This window comes from Protopterus annectens, chromosome 15.part0, assembly GCF_019279795.1.
Source record: "Protopterus annectens isolate FY-2018-M chromosome 15.part0, PAN1.0, whole genome shotgun sequence".
NCBI classification, from domain to species: Eukaryota; Metazoa; Chordata; order Ceratodontiformes; family Protopteridae; genus Protopterus; species Protopterus annectens.
The window spans coordinates 734,570,470-734,589,133 of record NC_056749.1 but is presented as its reverse complement, the minus strand read 5'-3'; the positions used below and the strand labels follow the sequence as shown (position 1 = coordinate 734,589,133).

Sequence of the window (18,664 nt, the reverse complement as noted above, 5' to 3'; positions counted from 1 at the left end):
CTACCAGCTACGCCAGGAGAGGTAGGGCAGTAGATCTTTAACATATGCCAGTGCAGCTAGCTGGAATTTTGTAAAGAATCATATGTCATTTGTATATTAAACTGATTTGTACAGAACATTTTTAGAAATATTTGGAAAGCAAAGAAAAGTACATGCATTATTGTAACTGTTTAAATCTATTATAACCAAGGATACTAGAAGAGAAGAGGTTAATCTCAAACTTAAAAATAGTAAAGAAATTAAATACTGGGCCTAAGCCATAAAGATGTTATCTCACCATTTTGAATGAAGCCAGAGACACAATGTTTGTAAGAAGTATGGTTTATTAGCTCCTGTAGGAAGAAGGGAAGTGTTTTATGATTTTATGAGTTCCAGCAGCTGCACCTGATCTGAACAATGCTCTTGTGTGTATATTATTGACATGTAGGAGCCACAACCCTGGTAGCTTCTAGTGATGAGGGATAGCAGAGTCAAATGACCAGATGTGTGTGATATCATTCTGTAATCCAGAAATAATATTTAGATATTAGTATGAGACTTCTCTCAATATTCTGTATTCTGTCTTGGATCTGACAACAAGGACCACTTACCCACATCATCATGCCTTGCTCTATTCAGTAAGTAGGAACAGTAATTTATTTTCTAGATCAGTCAGGAAAATATAGTGAGAATAGTTAAGTATTGTTTTTCTCTAACTGTGTGACTCTTTCCAGATGTGTTATTTTCAATATTTCCTGTGACTGAAACTCTGATGTTTACTGCAAATAGATATTTAGTATTTTCATTTCCTTTTATTATTTTTTATTAAATATATTTAAACTTCTTATTGTGACTAATCCTTTTAGAAAAATCTTTAAGTTTTGAGAGTATTTGCATATATTTACTTGGTGATAACTCTGGCCATTCCTGAAAACCTGGCTGTTTTGTCAATATTACCATTGGTATTATTATTCATTTTAATCAGTATAATTGGATACCATTTTAAAAGCCTTATAGTAACTGACTGGTGATACTGAATCTACCTCATAGTCTGGGCAAAGGTGGTAGAGCAGGTAATCTGTGCTAGCCTTTCCCAGGTGTGTGTGTGTGTGTGTGTGTGTGTGTGTGTGTGTGTGTGTGTGTGTGTGTGTGAAAATTAAATCTCAAAGTGTGTGTGTATGTCAGCTACAGAGATCAGGGACATGAAGCACTGGTTTTACAGGGAGGGTGCGGAACACAGCTGTGACAGTGGAGGGCCTTATTGGAGACCTGGAGAGAGACAGATATAGAGAAACCCAGACCCCGGGCTGTGTGTGTGTCCTGTGTGCTCTTAAGGGAAATTGTACTTGATGCAGAGCAGTCTTCATCTGGAAATACCGAGTGTATCCATTTGCATTCCAAGTGAATGTCTCTCTAGAGTGTCAGTGGTGAAGATTCAAGCTTACTGGCCCAGAGTGGGGATGTCACACAAGGTACAGGGTTTGATCTTTATCTGTGAGAGGGAAATTGGTTAGGCTTAAAAAGAGCCCATGGGACAGCTAGCCTGGTAATTAGCTATGAACCAATGCCAGTCATAAGAGTTTCATGGTTCTTATGATTCAGAAAATGCATAGTTTTCCAACAGCTGTTGTTATGTTAATTTTTAAAACAAAGACTCACCTGCTTTTCAGCTGACCTTGAAATGTCATAAAGTCAAAAAAATGATTGATTTTTCTGACAAAATCAGTGAGGATTACAGTCACTCAGGCAAGGCAGTCAGTCCTTCAGAAAATGCTTGCTAATGCATTGCTTGTTATTCTACCAACTTTCTAAGTATATAATCAAAATAGTTAAAATTAGTTCTTGATTTAGGGTTTTTGTCTCTGATTCTTGAGCTAAGAGGTTGAGAGGGCAGAGAAGAGGTGAGTTGCAATGGATTACACAGTATGGTTCTTATAACACTGAGTTAAGATGCATTTATTGACCATTATTTATGTATTTATTCATTCGCCTGATCTCAATATTGGATCTGTAAAGTCATACAAGTAGCTATAATTGATGGTTATTCGTGTCTGTGTGTGTGGGGGGATGAGCAAAAGGCATACTTCTCAACTATCCCTGATTTTGCATCAGATTTGTGGTTTATTCCTTATAAAATTTGTTGTTTTCTGGAAAGGTGTTGTAGTTTACATTCTAAGAAATTTAGAGGTTGGGTTGTACTGTATGTTTCTCATAACAGTGATTTAAAATATATTTTGAGGCCATTATTTATTCATTTGCTCATAAGCAAACACCTGAGGTGTACACAGTCATACAAGGGACTGTAATTGACACTCCCATTTGGGAGTGTGTGTGTGTGTAAATACTTTGTTCTTGCATCTCAAACCAGTTATGGTATAAAGAAATGAATCAATTGTGATAAATAAGGGCATCATCCTATGAACCATGTTCTTTGAGTATGATCTTTGTTAGCCTTGATTAGTTGACTGCTGACAGTGTGTTTATTATTTGGGGGTGAACAAACTGGACAACATTATGTCTATGAATTTAATGTTAGTTTTTTAACTCTCAGTGACTTTATTTATTATTTATAAGTCCATGAATATTTTAATGAACTTAGCAGTCACTGCATGAATCTTTGACAGCTTATCCTTCAGGTGCATTACTTATTTCACTAGTGCTGTCTCAACCATACCATGAAAACTCTTTGTCAGCATTAGAAATAATAATTTATCTTTTATCATGCTGCTTGGTGTACCATTCAAAATGCTTCATTCTTTTGTCACAGCTGTCAAAGTTGCAGATGAATGCCCAAGGTCGCTCTTTAATTGAGCAAGCATCAGTCAAAATCACCTCACTAATTCTTCAAGTTTTGTTTGAAGCTTTGCATTTTATAGGAAATCCAGACAAATAAGTAATTAAATATTATTTCATTTTTAAATTTTCTGTCTAACATTCAAATTAAGTTTTCCTGTTGATTTTAGATTAATGATGCAATGCTAATTTTAACCGATCATGTGTTACTGGTTAAAAAAACAAAATCTTTCAATGAATTTACTAGTAAAGAATGACTTGTGTATGCATTTAACACCATAGGTAAAATAATTGAGCTTTACAGTATTAAAAGCTATAGCTCAGTATTATAAAAGTGAAATCATCTGCACTGCTAATCCAGTATTGAAAAATAATGTGTTTACAAGGAAAATGCTTTTAAATCACATGCCATCATTTGCTCAGTATTATGAAAGTGAAATCATTTGCACTGCTAATCCAATATTGAAAAATAATGTGTTTACAAGGAAAATGTTTTTAAATCGCATGCCATCACTTTGAGTCTGACAAAGCAGGGAGTGTATTTTTTTTTTTTTTAGGGGAATTTTTACATGTTCTCCTAATTCCCTAGTGGTGCATGGTTCTTTTACTGCCCAAAGAATTTACTTTCCTCACTTGCTTAGAGAAAAACAGCTCTTATACTCACTTTCCTCACTTGTCTAGAGGAAAGTAGTTGTTTACTCAGGCATGTCCAAGGGTCAGCTCCCAGTGTTCTCTCCTGTCTATCTGATGAATCTGGGCATCTTGGGGCAATGTAGAAATTGCCTCATGTACACAGACAACCCTCTCCTCCTACCACCCAACACCACAACCTGTGAATGAAGCACTTATCTAGCTATACTGGAGGTAAAGCTCTCTCCAATCAAGACTGAACCTGACAGTCAAGAGGAGAAGGTAAACAATTGCACCACACCACACTCATCACATAGTTCCACTAAACCTACACCACCAAAATCCACACATAGAAACACAAAAACATTCACGGAGGCTCTCAATAATAATCTGCTAAAGCAACAGAGACCTCGAAAGCAGAAATGCAAGCAACCTCCAACCCCAACACAACCCAAATGACATGTAGCCCACAGACTCAGTGTGCCAACAGACCACAGCCCACAAGGCAAAACAAAGTACCCAACACACTAGTCACAGGTGACTCTATAGTCAGGCACTCTGATGTCCCACTCACCAGGCTAAACAAGGAGAAGGTTACTGTCATCTGCCTGTTGGGTGCCAGGATTTGCCACATAACCCATGCACTCAGGTCACTCCACAAGTACAAATATGACTCTGTCATTGTCCATGTTGGTGTGAATGACCTGAGCCATACCTCCCTGGACTACATGAAAAGAGACATGGAAGAGCTCTCCAATCTTGTAGCCCAGGCAGGTATGACCCTAGCCCTGAGTAGCATCCCGCCATCGCCCAGAATGATACCGCAGTACAAGGGCAAAATGATTGACTTCAACAATTGGCTAAGCTTCTGGTGTCATTCTAAGGGTATCCAGTATCTGTCTGCCTGGGACTACATGGTCAACAAACCATGATGCTTTGCCAGAGATGGCCTGCACCTGTCATCCCTGGGATTCTGGATACTGGGTAAGGCTCTTGTCACCCCTATAGTGACTTTTTTAGGCAAGGTTCAAATGACAAATTCACCACCATAACAGGAACAGGCAAGCAAAAAATTAGGGTAATGCTATTCAATGCTAGAAGTCTAAATCTCAAAATGCACTCACTCGAGGCACTCCTTAAAATGAAGAACATAGATATCTGTGCAATGGCTGAGATCTGGATCAAGGCTGCAGAGAGCACCCCTGTTTTACCAGGCTATAACTCATACCGCACTTTTTGGCCATCTAACCTGGACCAGAACACCAAAGGCAGAGGTGTGTCCATATTCATTAAGGATATCCACACCTCCAGGCTAGTTGCGCAACATAATGCATCCGAGGTTATCCAAGTGCAACTAACTCTGGGCAAAACTGCAATCCAAATTGTAGCTTGCTACAGATCCCTCACCTTGCCCTAGGATTCCCACTCCTCTTTTCTTGATATACTGGAAAATATTAGGGTTCAACCAAACACCCTAATGGGCGATTTCAACTACCCCACCATTATCTGGGAAAAGTACTCATGTACCAACTCCTTCACTCAACGCTTTCTGGAATTCATAAATTTCAATGCCCTGGATCAACTTATCCACACCCCCACCAAGGGCAACAGTATCCTAGACCTAGTCATTACCAGCATGAGTGACCAGTGTTCCACACCTGAAGTCAACTCCTCGTTGGTCAGATCCGACCATAAGCTAATCACCCTAGATATCCCATCCCACCCCCACCCACCATTAAGGAAATCACAGTAAAAAAATTCTCCAAAGCCAACTTCATGCTTCTTAAGACAGAAGTGGTGAACTTCATGACACTCATGCAGATGGACAATACAGTTACAGCTGCTGAATCCTACACAAATGCACTCTATAAGCACTTACATGACTACATGGATCGTGCTATCCCAAACAGAACCAAGACGCTATCCTCCAAAAAAAGGAAGCCAATCTGGTGGTCCCTTGCCATAAACAAACTCTACAACTGAAGGAAGAAACAGTTGCAAAAGAGAGTAAAATCCCATGAGTGGAGGAGCTCCCTGGTCAGCCTCAGCAAGAAGCTGAGATCCCTTATATGATCCTCTAAAGATAGCTATGAAAACAAAATCACCACTGATTCTAAGGACAACCACAAAGCATTCTATAGCTATGTCAAGAATCTCAATGACTAACACCCAGATCTGCTCTGAGTTATAGCATAACAACACGAAAATTACAGAACCAACTGATATTGCCAACATCCTGGCAAATAGGTTCAGTGCTAACTTTACCCCCCCTCTCACCCCCTAAAGGGCCCATATCTATACAGGAAGAATGCAGAGTCCTTGTAATCACATCTATGCAAGTAAAAGCTGCACTCTCTAAAACCAAAACCACATCATCCATGGGACCGGACAACATCCCAGGCTGCGTTTTACACGAACTTCAGAATGAACTGGCTCCCCACCTAAGCACCATGCTCAGTTATAGTCTCACATCAGGCTTTGTGCCCACTGAATGATGCACAGCAACAGTTATCCCACTCCGCAAAGGGGGAGCCACCACTGATCCCGAGAACTATTGCCCTATAAGCCTGACGAGCCTGGTCTGCAAGGCCATGGAATGTATCATCATGGAACTCATAAACAAAGACACTGGTAACCTCCAAACTCTGGACCCTACCCAGTTCAGGTTTGTGAAAGGCAGATCATGCCTTCTGAACCTGATCGACTTCTTTGAGGCAGTCACCAAAGCCGTCGATGAGGGAAAGGTGGTTCACACAGCCTATCTTGACCTCGCCAAGGCTTTTGACACCATGCCCCATTCTGGAATTATAGCTAAACTCACTAAACTAGGTATAAATCCCTACATCACAAGATGAGTTGCCAACTGGCTTACTGACAGAACCCACAGTGTAAAAGTTGCAGACTCCAAATCTGACTTCAAACCAGTAACAAGTGGAGTACCACAGGGTTCAGTCCTGAGACCTCTCCTGTTTGGTATCTACTTCTCTGAAGTACAGGCTAACACAGAAGGTCTCTGGCTAATGAAGTTCGCAGATGACTGCAAACTAGGAGCCATAGTTGAGTCCCCAAATGATGTGGACATCTTACAGAAGGGCCATACTGAGACAGATGCCTGGTGTCAAAGGCATGGCCTGAAGCACAATGCCAAAAAAGTGCATTGTCATCCCCTTTGGTACAACTCTGTACCCATGAACTACCACATAAATGGCAGTCTACCTAATGCCGAATGTGTGATAAGAGACCTTGGCACCCAGGTGGACAGTAGTCTCTCCTTTGTTAATCACATCACCACAGCAGTCAGGAAATCCTTCTATGTGGCACACCTCATCACAAAAGGGTTCTCATCCAGGAAAAAAGAGGTCATTGTTCCCGTCTACTCAGTACTCATTAGACCTATTATAGAGTACAATGCCCCTTTTGGAATGTACCTCACAACATCTGCAGCAGCTTGAAATGCCACAGAAGTACCTCACAAAGAGGATTACTGGCCTCAGACAGATGCCCTACACTGACTGTCTCAAAAAACTCTAGCTTACTCTGTAAAATATCGCCTACTCGAGGAGATATCTGCCGAACATATAAAGCTATGTTAAACCCAGAGCTGTTGGACATGCTACACCTAAAGAAATCCCAATCCCTCCGAGCTACACTCTCTAGGGACCTAAACCTTGTCACCACAATAAACAGGACATGCTGGAAGTATAAGATTCCTGTCCCACAGACTTCCTATACTCTGGAACAAGCCACCCGTCTATGTCTAGCAAAGTTCCTCATTAACTCTCTTCAAGAAAAATCTTGATGAGTGGATGGGAAATAGGAAATACACCCCTGGGATCACTTCTGTGGCTTTGCTCGACAGGGGCACAGGAAATTAACTTTCTTGGGTGGCGTAAGCTAGGGAACCTTGTTGGCTAGGCTTACTTAGGCCCTTGAGCCGAGAGCCTAGTACCTACCTATGAACCTATAGGAATCAATAATCAGTACTGATAAAAAAAAAGAAATTCTGTGATAAAATAATTCACTGGACACATGCAAATGAGTTGCTGTTTGGAGAGTAAGAAACCTCAAGTAGTGGGCAAATAAACTTTTAAAAATCTAATTATGAACTAATGTATGAAACTAAACAAAGAGCAGAAGAGAGGCCACAGTTATGTACAAAATGAGCAAACTAATCTATAACCTTCTTTTCACAAGTGTGCATTTCTAGAAATTGCATGTTAAATCTACAATTCGGTTGTCTCATTGCCTGTCACTTCATGATAGTAACTACAATATTTAAAGGTCTTTATTTCTCATACTCCCTCTCTCTCTCCTTTGTCACTGTTCCTAGCCACAAAATGAAGACGATTCCTGTAATATTCAGCCAAACAGCCTCCATAACAACAGTGAAACAGAGACCAGTATTCCGTGTACAGAGCCCTTATTGCCTGTTCAGAATTTAGAAGATATCAGCACAAAACTAACTTTTGATGACAAGTATGTATGTGTGATTGTCTGACTATTTTATGAAGTTCATTTTTTTTTCCAAGTAATATTTATGAAGTTATTCAACAGCATTTTGCAAGAGAGAAAAATGCATGTTAAACTTGAAAAATGCATCTGAGGTGAAATGTACAATGAATGTTGAGATTCATCATTATGCACTGTCAATGCATTGTTACATATTTATTCTTGCTGAGTGAGTGATAATTTATTACATTTTTAACCTTGACCTGTATTATTTATTTCAAATACTGGGAACATCTCCTTGAGAGTTTCAGAGGTACCTAATAAAAACATTAATTATACTGATTTCATATATTGGTAGTGTATATTAAAAATTAATATTAAATCAAGCAGAATTTTCGTAGTATCCCACATTTGCCAAATTGCACTAAACAGTATTTTCCTATGTGTTTGTGTGTGTGTGTGTGTGTGTGTGTGTGTGTGTGTGTGTGTGTGTGTGTGTGTGTGTGTGTGTGTATATATATATATATATATATATATATATATATATATATATTAACCAGCAGTATGCCAATTCTGATTAATACAAATATTATGAAGTCTATTAAAAAGTAATTGTCAACACTTCATGGTAAAATATTGCTCACACAACAGGAGATATTGTTCTACTCATGTGTATCTACTTCCAATATGCTCTGCGTACTCTATAAATGCTAATTACACTCTCCCATGCTATAATGGTGGTTGAGTGCACACATTCATAACAAAGGAAGCACAACAGCTGTATGTTTCTGAGAGTTTGGGAGTCCATCTTTGTTCTACTGCATAAGAGAAATTACTGTTGCTGCCATATTAACTAATTACGTACAAAAATGGGCCAGATTCAACAAAGCCTACACTAAGTGTACTCTATGTGTACATGATATGTATTCAATAAAATTCTTATCACATTTTTTGTGCTTTCTAGTCACTCAGAAAGATAAACTAAGTGCACATGTAGTCTATACTTTGTGGCAACTTTTATGAATCCCTGTCAATATTTAAAGCTACAAGAATATCAGTAAGAAAACTAAAAGCAGGAGGAAGAAGGTGTGAGTTATGTGTGTGTTTGTCTGTTCACTCAGAACAGTGTACACTTAGTGTAGGAATTATTGAATCTGGCCCAGTGTTTTAATATGATGTCTTCAGTAACTCTGACAAAGCTGGATGACAAAACCTCCCTGAAGGTTTATCATTAATCCCAACAAGTGAGGGAGAATTAGTATTTACTTCCATATTTGTTATGGTTCATAATACCTAAAAACTAACAAGAATCATCTGAAGTCCAGAATGACAAAAAATGCATGGGGCTGTGATTTTTTTTTCATAATGGATGAGTCTATGGGCCCCTGTAATCATTAGGGGGTGTGTCCTCTGAAGACAAATATATCTATAGATTTGCCCTCATGATGGTTCCTTCTAACAATAAGAGAACTTGTTTGTTCTTTTACAATGAACAGGCCTCACTTAGAATTAACACATGCACTCTCTGAAGAAATTTGAAAATTGTCTTTAAACCAGGCCATTCTTCCTTCCCATTTTCCTCACGTTAAGGAAATCCACAAAGAACCATTTATTTCCTGGATATCTACTACCAGCTCAGATTTTATTAAAATAAAATCAGTTTCAGTGGTATAGCATGTATTATACATACATTTATTGCAAAGAAGATTAAAAGGCTGTGGATTCTGTCCCCTCACCAGCTACTTAGAATCATGTTCCAGTAGTGATGTGTTAGTGATTATTAGAAGGGTGCCACATAAAACTAATGTTCCTTCTATCTGAGAATGTGATGGCACAAGTGATATAAAAGATACCATGGCAGCTGTTGAAAAAAAAAAGAGTGGAGGTTATGTTCCACTGCACCTTTAATACAGAAAACACAAAATCAGCAGGTGATTTTACCTAGGAAGGTCTTTCACTATGCCACTATGAAGCAAAAAAACTCATAAATAAATCACATCAACTCATTGTCACAATTTTGAAAAAGAAAGTGGCATTATCTTAATCTTGATATCTTTTAAAATGTATTTTATCTGTACCTGTGTGTGTGTGTGTGTGTGTGTGTATATATATATATATATATAACAATTATACAATAAAAGGTTATTAGTATTCCAAAATGTGCACAGTGATTGGATGCTCAGTCAGCATGCTCATTACAAATCAAGCATATGTAGAGTTCCTGAAATCACAGACACTCAGGTTAAAACAGCCCTCTCCAAAGCCAAAAACTCAGCATCAATGGGACTGGACAGTGTCCCATGCTGCATCCTACATGAGCTCAAAGACAAACATACCCTTCACCTAAACACATTGTTCAAACTCAGCCTCTCCACAGGCTACATACCCATAGAGTGGCGCACAGCAACGGTTATTCTGCTCCACAAAGGTGGAGCCACAACAGACCCCGGGAACTATCGCCCTATAAGCCTGACTAGCTTGGTCTGCAAGGCTATGGAGCGCATCATCATGGAACTCATTAACAGAGACATTGGGAACCTCCAAACACTGGACCCTACCCAGTTTGGCTTTGTTAAGGGCAGATCATGCCTCCTAAACCCGCCGAGACAGTCACCAAGGCTATAGACCAGGAAAAGATGGTCCACACAGCCTACCTAGACCTCGCTAAGGCCTTCAACACCATTCCCCATTCTGGTATTATAGACAAGCTCACCAGCCTGAACATAAACCCCTACGTCACAAGATGGGTTGCCAACTGGCTCACAGACAGAACCCACATGGTGACAGTTGTGAGAGTTAGGTCTGTCTCTAAAGCAGTTACAAGTGGTGTTCCCCAGGGCTCAGTCCTAGGACCCCTCCTGTTTGGCATATATGTCTCAGAGGTACATGCAAGCACAGGAGGACTATGGCTGACCAAGTTCGCAGATGACTGCAAACTAGGGGCTATAATTGACTCTCCGGCTGACACAGACATCCTCCGAAAGGGTCTCACTGAGACGGATACCTGGTGTCAAAATCATGGCCTCAAGCTAAATGCCAAAAAGTGCATAGTCATCCCCTTTGGAAAAAACAAAGTACCCACAAACTACCACATAGGTGGCAATCCCCTAAATATGGAAGATGTACTAAGGGATCTGGGGACCCAAGTAGATAGTAATCTCTCGTTTGATAATCACATTTTCAAAGTGGTTAGAAAATCCTTCTATGTGGCCCACCTAATCTCAAAAGGGTTTGCATCCAGATCAAAAGAGGTCATTGTGCTCATCCACTCATCACTCATCAGACCCATTTTAGAGTACAACACCCCATTTGGGATGTACCTTACAAGAGACCTGCAACAGCTGAAAAGACCACAGAAGTACCTCACCAAGAGGATCAATGGCCTCAAACAGATGCCCTATGCAGCCCGACTGAAGAAACTCCAGTTGTACTCGGTTGCATACCACCTACTCAGAGGTGATCTCTGCCTGACATACAAGGCCATGTCCAACCCAGAATTGATGGACATGCTCCGCCTAATGAAAACCTTATCTCCTCGAGCCACACGCTCTAGGGATCTAAACCTCACCACAACAATAAATAGGACTTGCTGGAGGGATAGATTCCTGTCCCAGAGACTTCCCATGCTTTGGAACAAGATCCCAGTCTACATTAGGCAGAGGTCCTCGCTAACACTCTTCAAAAGAAACCTTGACGAGTGCTTGGGAAACAGAAAGTTTACCTTGGGGATCACTTCAGTGGATCTGCTGGACAGAGGCACAGGGAACTAATCTAAGGGGACAGCAAAAGCCAACACATTCTGGCTAGACTTATAAATGCCTTCGGGCAGATAGCCTAATATCCACCAATGAACCTATGTCAAAAGAAAGAAGTTTGGCTGCTTAACTAGTGTTGAACAGACAGACTTTCTATTGGGACATGCCAAGTAAAGTCCTCATCACGTATTGTATGAGGGGCAGAGCAAAATATAAAACAAATCATGACTTTCCATAAAATTCTGGACAGTTGAAAGGGATAATTAATGGCATTAGAGTTAATGCATTACTGCTAACCTTTCCTGTCAACTGTCCAAACTTCAGCATAACATCTCTCATTATCCCAGTATTTTTCCTCGTCCCTTGTAAACGTTTGCAGTAAACCTCTGGCAATTCTTATATTGTGAGTTACTAGCGATTGAAAAAAAGGATTGACAGAAACTTGTCACAGTGAGATAAAAGTGTACTGCTACATGAATTCTCTCTTCTCTGAAGCTGCCTTTGTATTGAAACTACTGTACAGTGCAAATATTGTGATGTATGTGCCATGTGTATGTGCAATACATCAGTAAACAGTAAAGAAGCAAATTCTTTCTTAAAACATTTCATTGTATAATATCAATAATCCCCTTCTTTCTGTGGGTATATCAGGATTTACCCATGGTTAGCTTTCTTTAATCACTTGGGCTTTGCCCTTGTGCTCAAACTACTCCATCTGTAGGTAAATTGTGATATACCACACACAGTTGTGGATTATTTATTTTTTTATTTATAGTTTGAAATTAATTGGATTAGATTAACCAAGATTATTGGTTAAATGAACAATTGGGATTTCCACTGAACCCAGGCTGCAACCCATAATAATCTGGTTCAAACTATTAGCTGGACATTACTTCCATATAAGGCCATAACAACCAAATAGCACTGCCAAGTCCATGACTGAGAACTTTCTGGACTCCAACATTCTGGAACAGGCTTTTCAGAAGCCTGTGAAGTCTAGACTTAACCCCCAAAAAACAAATCAAATCATCAATAAAAACAAACCAAACAGTTTACCACTGAAAGAGTGTGGACCAGGTTATTAATCCAATGTGTCAGTAGAAATAAAACCAAGCACAGTCAACATACAGGTTAAGCGCTTTTGTCTTTGTAAATCCCAGACTTCCTCAGAACCTGATTTGGGATTTACACAGACAAAAGCGCTTAACCTGTATGTTGATTGTGCTTGGTTTTATTTCTACTGACACATTGGATTAAGTCTATACTTAAGCAATAATCCATGAGTATGTGTGGGTGTATCAGGATTTACATATGATTGGTGTGGTTTGAGCACAAGGGCGAAGCCCAAGTGATTATGAAGGACACTAAAAAACGTAAGGAAAACTGGGTATGTTTCTGTTTGTTTCTGTTTCTTTAGTTTGCAGAATGCACCTGATTTTTCTTATATTTTGCTCTCTTCCTACCAATAGAAAGTCTGGCCACACCAATGGTACTTTAGCAGCCAGACTTTTTTATGTTGGTATGTACTTGATGTATAATGGGTATGCTGGTTGGACTGTCCAATCGGCATGCTAATTTTTTAATAGTAATGAGCCATTATTCTATAATTTGTAACACAAATGTTTAGTAGTTTTCTCTTGCCTTTCACATTCTGGAAGATGCATTGCCTTTCAGACTAAATCGTATCATCTTGTGTTGCCATTTACAAATGCATTCCCTCAAAATAAAGACCCAACCCCCCCCCAAAAAAATAAAATCTGAGACACAGCCCAGCATGCTGCTACCTGAACCTGTCATATCATCCAGTACAGCCTCCCATGGTCTAATGTGCTAACTTCTATAAGGATTTTTTTATTATTATTTGAAATGCTATTTTGTTGTTTTTTGTTTTTTTTTTGTTTTGTTTTTTGTTTTGAGATAACTGAATTTTTTGATGGATTCCTACCCCAAAGCATTTTGATCTCTAAGTTGATTCCTGGTTGGGTTGCCTTCTGTGGGGAGTCTGCATGTCCTCCCCATTTTGGTAGGGGGTTTTGATCGGTGTCCCAATTTTCTGTCACATCCTAAAGACATCCCATAGGTGTACTGGCAATCATCTAAATTGCATATATCTATGATTGCTATAAGTAATATGTGTCTGCATCCTGTAATAGACTGGCATCTCTCTGGGGCCAGTTTCTCTGCCTTGTGCTTGCCGAGTGCTTGGATACGATACAGCTTCCCTGCAATCTTGAATCAGATAAAGCAGGTATTGGAGAATGAACGAGTAAATTCATTTTCTGATGTTTTAATTTTGATGTGAATTTCTATTGTGTTTTATTTATTCTCATCTTAATCCCTGTATATTATTTAAATTTTTTATTTCTTTCATATACTTAAATTACTGTATAAGTACATACTTAGCTATTTTCCCTAACTTGTTTAAAGCTATTTTCCTAACTTTTGTTTAACTCTTGCTTCTTTGAATTTAAACTGTTTTGGTTTTGTAAAGCGTTTTGTGATAAAGCCCTATAATAACCAGTTGACTGAACTGAGCCAGGTTCAGCAATCCTCACTTGCATATGAAAAGTATGTGCTTAAGCAGCTGTATGGGGCTTGTAGACCTATGCACCTGAAAAAGTAAGTAATCCTTTTCAGCTGTGTAGGATGCCATGGCCCAGCACAGACCTTCTGAGATTCATCTCTGTAACAACTGTTCCACCAAACTACGTACAAATATATTAAACTACCACCGTACAGGAATGGCCTTATAATGACTTGCCAGACAGACAGACAGAGCTGTGTGCAAGAATAATAAATGCACAAAAGGAACTATATGTATTACACCCTGTAGTCCTTCTGTAACTGGAGGGTGCACTGCCATTAGTGGACTGAGCCTACACCCCCCCAAAAGCATCCAATAAAGTAAGCCTCTTCATTGTGGATGCAGAAGGTAAGTCTTCCCAACATATAAAAAAGGCAAAATATTGTTTCATCAAAACACTTTTATATTATGAGGTGTAAAACTTCCACTATCTCTCAAGCAAGTCCATTCCCTTCTAAACAACTAGGTCCTATTTGAAGGTCGGTACCCTCCCTCCAGTCCTTTAAAACCATTCTAAAAGATTTCCTAGACAATATCTGTCTTTCTTCCTGCTCAGCCCAAGGACAAACTATATCCTTAAATAGGAACAAGTACCTATTCATACCTTACATCTTATTACACTCACTTATTCACTCAACTCCTTACTTCAATCCATTTCTCTCCCCTGATTCCCTTTCTAAATATGCCTTAACCCTCTGATTTTTCCCCTCAGTTCATATTGCAATTCCTGTTGGTATTATAGAAACTTATCCTTAATTTCTCTGTAAACTGGTTAAAATTTCTCTAAGTATTAAATCATTGTCATATAAGCTGTATCTCTTCTTGATTATTTAAATTGCAGATGTGTTTGTATTATTTTGGAGATTGTAAAATTTTTGTTATTAAAATATTTTTGTAATCCTTTGGAGCTTTTTCTCCCAGGGCATTCACTGAAAATGGGTGTCTCCCCAGTAGGACTTTCCCAGTAATCAAAAATCAATAAAATAATACATAGATGGCTAAACTGAGAACCAGAATGAAGGCCCAAGACTTATTAGGGGCTTTCCTGAAACTGATACCTGCTAGACTCTACCCTGAAACAAGAATCCCTGGGATTTTACTATATTAGTGGAAAACGTCAACTCACAATTCCACAATATTTCCACTAAGGATTTTCTGTCCCATCATTTTGGCCATGATAGATAATTTATCTTGCATAGTCCATACAGCAAAAAATGGGTATTCCTATAAATGATGTGCATGTAAGGAATATGGATTTGCTTTAAAAAAACTAAGAACCATTCAAGAAATTCGTAAACATTGCATGCTTCTGCATAGGACCTGTATGTTATACAAACTACATACGTACAGAATTCCACGTCTGGCTGCTTCTCCCTTTTAGAGCTGCAGCAACACAGTGATCTCTCATTTACATATCATGTAAATGATGGTAGCTTCACAGTTATGGTAGTGAAGCTTTAACCATTTGTAAATGTCTTCTTGCCATGACTGTGGAGCAGGAAGAGTCTGTTATGCACCACCATCCTGTCTGCGACTCTGCATTATGATAACTAAGAGGAAAATGGATGGTCTTCATCATCATCATCAAACCCGCTTTTTCCAATTTTCTACATGGGGTTAGGGTGCATGTCAACTTTCACCATCTCTCCCGATTCAGTGCCACACTCCTGCCTTCATTGACACTCATGTCTGATTGTTGCAGATCTTCTTTCACACAATCCATCCACCTCTTTGCTGGATGCCCTCATGTCCTCTTGTCTTCTTCCTGTCTGTCCCAAATCTTCTTCACCAGACAGTCTTCTGCTTTTCTGTACATGTCCGAACGACCGTAATCTGTTCTCTCTGATCTTTTCTGCAATTGGAGCTACTTTGGCTTTTGCTCTTATGTCCTTATTTCTTTGTCTGTCCTGCAGTGTGAATCCTACCACCCTTCTCAAGCACTTCATCTCCACCACCTCTAGCTTCCTCATTTGCTCTGCCTTTAATGCTCATGTTTCTGTACCATACAGTAATACTAGATGCACCACTGTTTTTTACACCTTACTTTTCAGTTTCCTTGGCATTCTTCTGTCATGCACTTCATCTGACACTCTATGCCAGTTGGCTGTAGCCCCCCTGACTCTAGCTTTGACCAATTCATTCAGACTTCCCTTCTCTTCAAACACCCCTCTCAGACACTTGAAGCTGTTAATCTGTTCCTCTGTCTTTCCTTCTGTCTCAATTCTCAGTTTCTTCTGATTTCTCCAATTTGCTGCCATTATCACTGTCTTACCTGTACTCAAGTTCATCTCATGTGCCTTCAGTTTTGCATACCATTCCTCTGTCCTTTACAGAAGGTCTTGCTCAGAGCTTGCCTGTAATGCCACATTGTCTGCACACAGCAACTTTGTAGATCTGTCCCCTCCGACCTATTTGCTAATGTAGTCCATCACTAGTATGAATAGCAGTGGGCTCAGAGCTGAACCCCGATGCACACCCACTCCCACTGGGAACCCCTTTGTGAGATCGAACACTGTTCGTACCTGAGTTATTGAGTCCTTATACATAGCCTACACTAATTCTTCTAATGTTTCTAGAACTCTGAATGATCACAGAACTGCCCAAATCAGCTCTCTTGGCACTTCGTCATATGCTTTCTCCAAGTCTCAGAATGCCCAATTGAAATCTTTCCTCATCTCTAGCTTCTTCTCAGCTATCTGTCTCACTATAAACATTTGGTCAGTTGTGCTGCGTCCTGATCTGAATCCAAACTGCACCAGTCCCATCTTACTTTCTACTACTCTGTGCATTTATTTATTTTACATTTGTTTACTGGGAAAGTCCAACTGGACACAGGTTCTTTTTCAGCAGAGGCCAGGGGAGAAAAGCTGCAGTTATACATTATAAAATCAATACAAAAGAAAAAATAAAAAATAAAATACATATAGTAATAATAGTACATATAAAAAACAATGACATGGTTTTATAAGTACAGATTCTGGAAAGTATGCATTTGCATTTACAATGCGGTTATAGTAATTCAATCAGATTTACATTTACAATGTAAGTATGTCAGTTTGTGATAGAGGGAATATATAAATCCTAGCACTTAAGACTGATACATCTACTAGAAATTAATTCAGAAGAGAGTTCCAACTTCAGAGGCATAGAAAATACATTCATATGGAGTTTCTTGTCTTGGAGGCAGGAGAATTGGGCTATCCTGGAGATTTGCAGGGACAGAGGCAAGAGTTTGAGAGATGTGTTTTAGGAGCTTTTTGAATTATATGAGGAGCAGTTTGGAAGTAAGAGAGGTTGATAGTTTTTTCCATAATTTTGGAATGTAGTATGAAAGAAAGTGATTCACCAGCTGTATTGGTTGCTTTAGAGATATCTAGTAGAGATTGGTTGGCAGAGCAGAGGGATCTAGAGGTGGTATATGGCTGTATGAGTTTTTAGAGAGCAGGGGTTTTATTAGGGTGATGAAGGATTCTGTGGGTGAAGGTTAGTTGATTAAAGTGTAGCAGATGAGGAAGTTCAAGCTGTTTTAGTTGTTTGAGCAATGTGCAGTGATATGACCTGTATGACGCACCTGTTGCAAATTTGGCAGTTTTATTGTAGCAAGATTCAAGTTTGGTAAGGACAGTTTTACGGAGGTTTGTAAATATTGAGGAGGCGTATAAGAGAGTAGACAGGAGGTGTGTGAGAGCAGTATTGGATTTTGTGTTATTAGTTAGGAATTTTTTTGTTTCTGTAAAGGAGGCCAAGTTACTTGTGGACTTTTTTAATGGGTTGTGGGTTGTTGGGATAATAGTTTTATTTTTTGATAAGATGCTGAAGGATGGGAGGGGGCTTTAGCTGAGTAGAAAAGAAGAAGTTTTGTTTTATTGGGATTACGAATGAGCTGAGAGTTTGTGAGCCAAGTTTCAGCTGATAGGAAAGATTCTTGAGTGTTATTGAGGAGTTTTTGTAGAAAGGAGGCTGAACATATCAGAGTTGAATCATTGGCATATTGAACCACAGTGGCGTGAAGTGTAGAGGTGTGGAGTTGGTTGATGAAAGAAAATAGAAGGGACCCAAGGATGGAACCTTGAGGGACTCCTATGGTAACTGGAAGAGGGGCGATAGTTGTTGTTTTTACTAGTGGGCGGCCTGTTGATGCCCTGCTAGGTAATTTTGAAACCAGGAGATGGATGAGGTACTGGGGGAGGGGAGGGGGGCACTGATTAATTTTGAGTGATTAACCATATTGAAGGCCTTCAGTAGGACTAGAAATATGGCAGATACAAATTGTCCGTTATTCCTATGTTGGTTCACTGTATTGGTGAAGGACATTAGGGATGTGGTGTAGCTATGAGAGCGGTGAAAACCATGCTGAGTATTTGATAGCAGTTCATGTTTGTGAAGGTAATCAATGAATTGGGTATGAACAACTCTTTTTAGAATTTTAGACAGGGGATATGATGGCAATATAGTGGTAGATGTTAACTCAGTG

General features: G+C 39.4%; 1 protein-coding gene across 2 annotated transcripts in view; it reads left to right on the top strand.

Annotated features, from left to right (window-relative positions):
• Positions 1–18,664, top strand: part of AFF2 (AF4/FMR2 family member 2) — a 3,001,139-nt gene that overhangs the window by 2,640,293 nt on the left and 342,182 nt on the right. For both annotated transcript variants that reach the window (XM_044057592.1, XM_044057591.1), the window contains exon 16: positions 7,733–7,878. In XM_044057592.1, the coding sequence (XP_043913527.1) occupies positions 7,733–7,878 (146 nt within the window). The remainder of the gene's footprint in view (positions 1–7,732; positions 7,879–18,664) is intronic.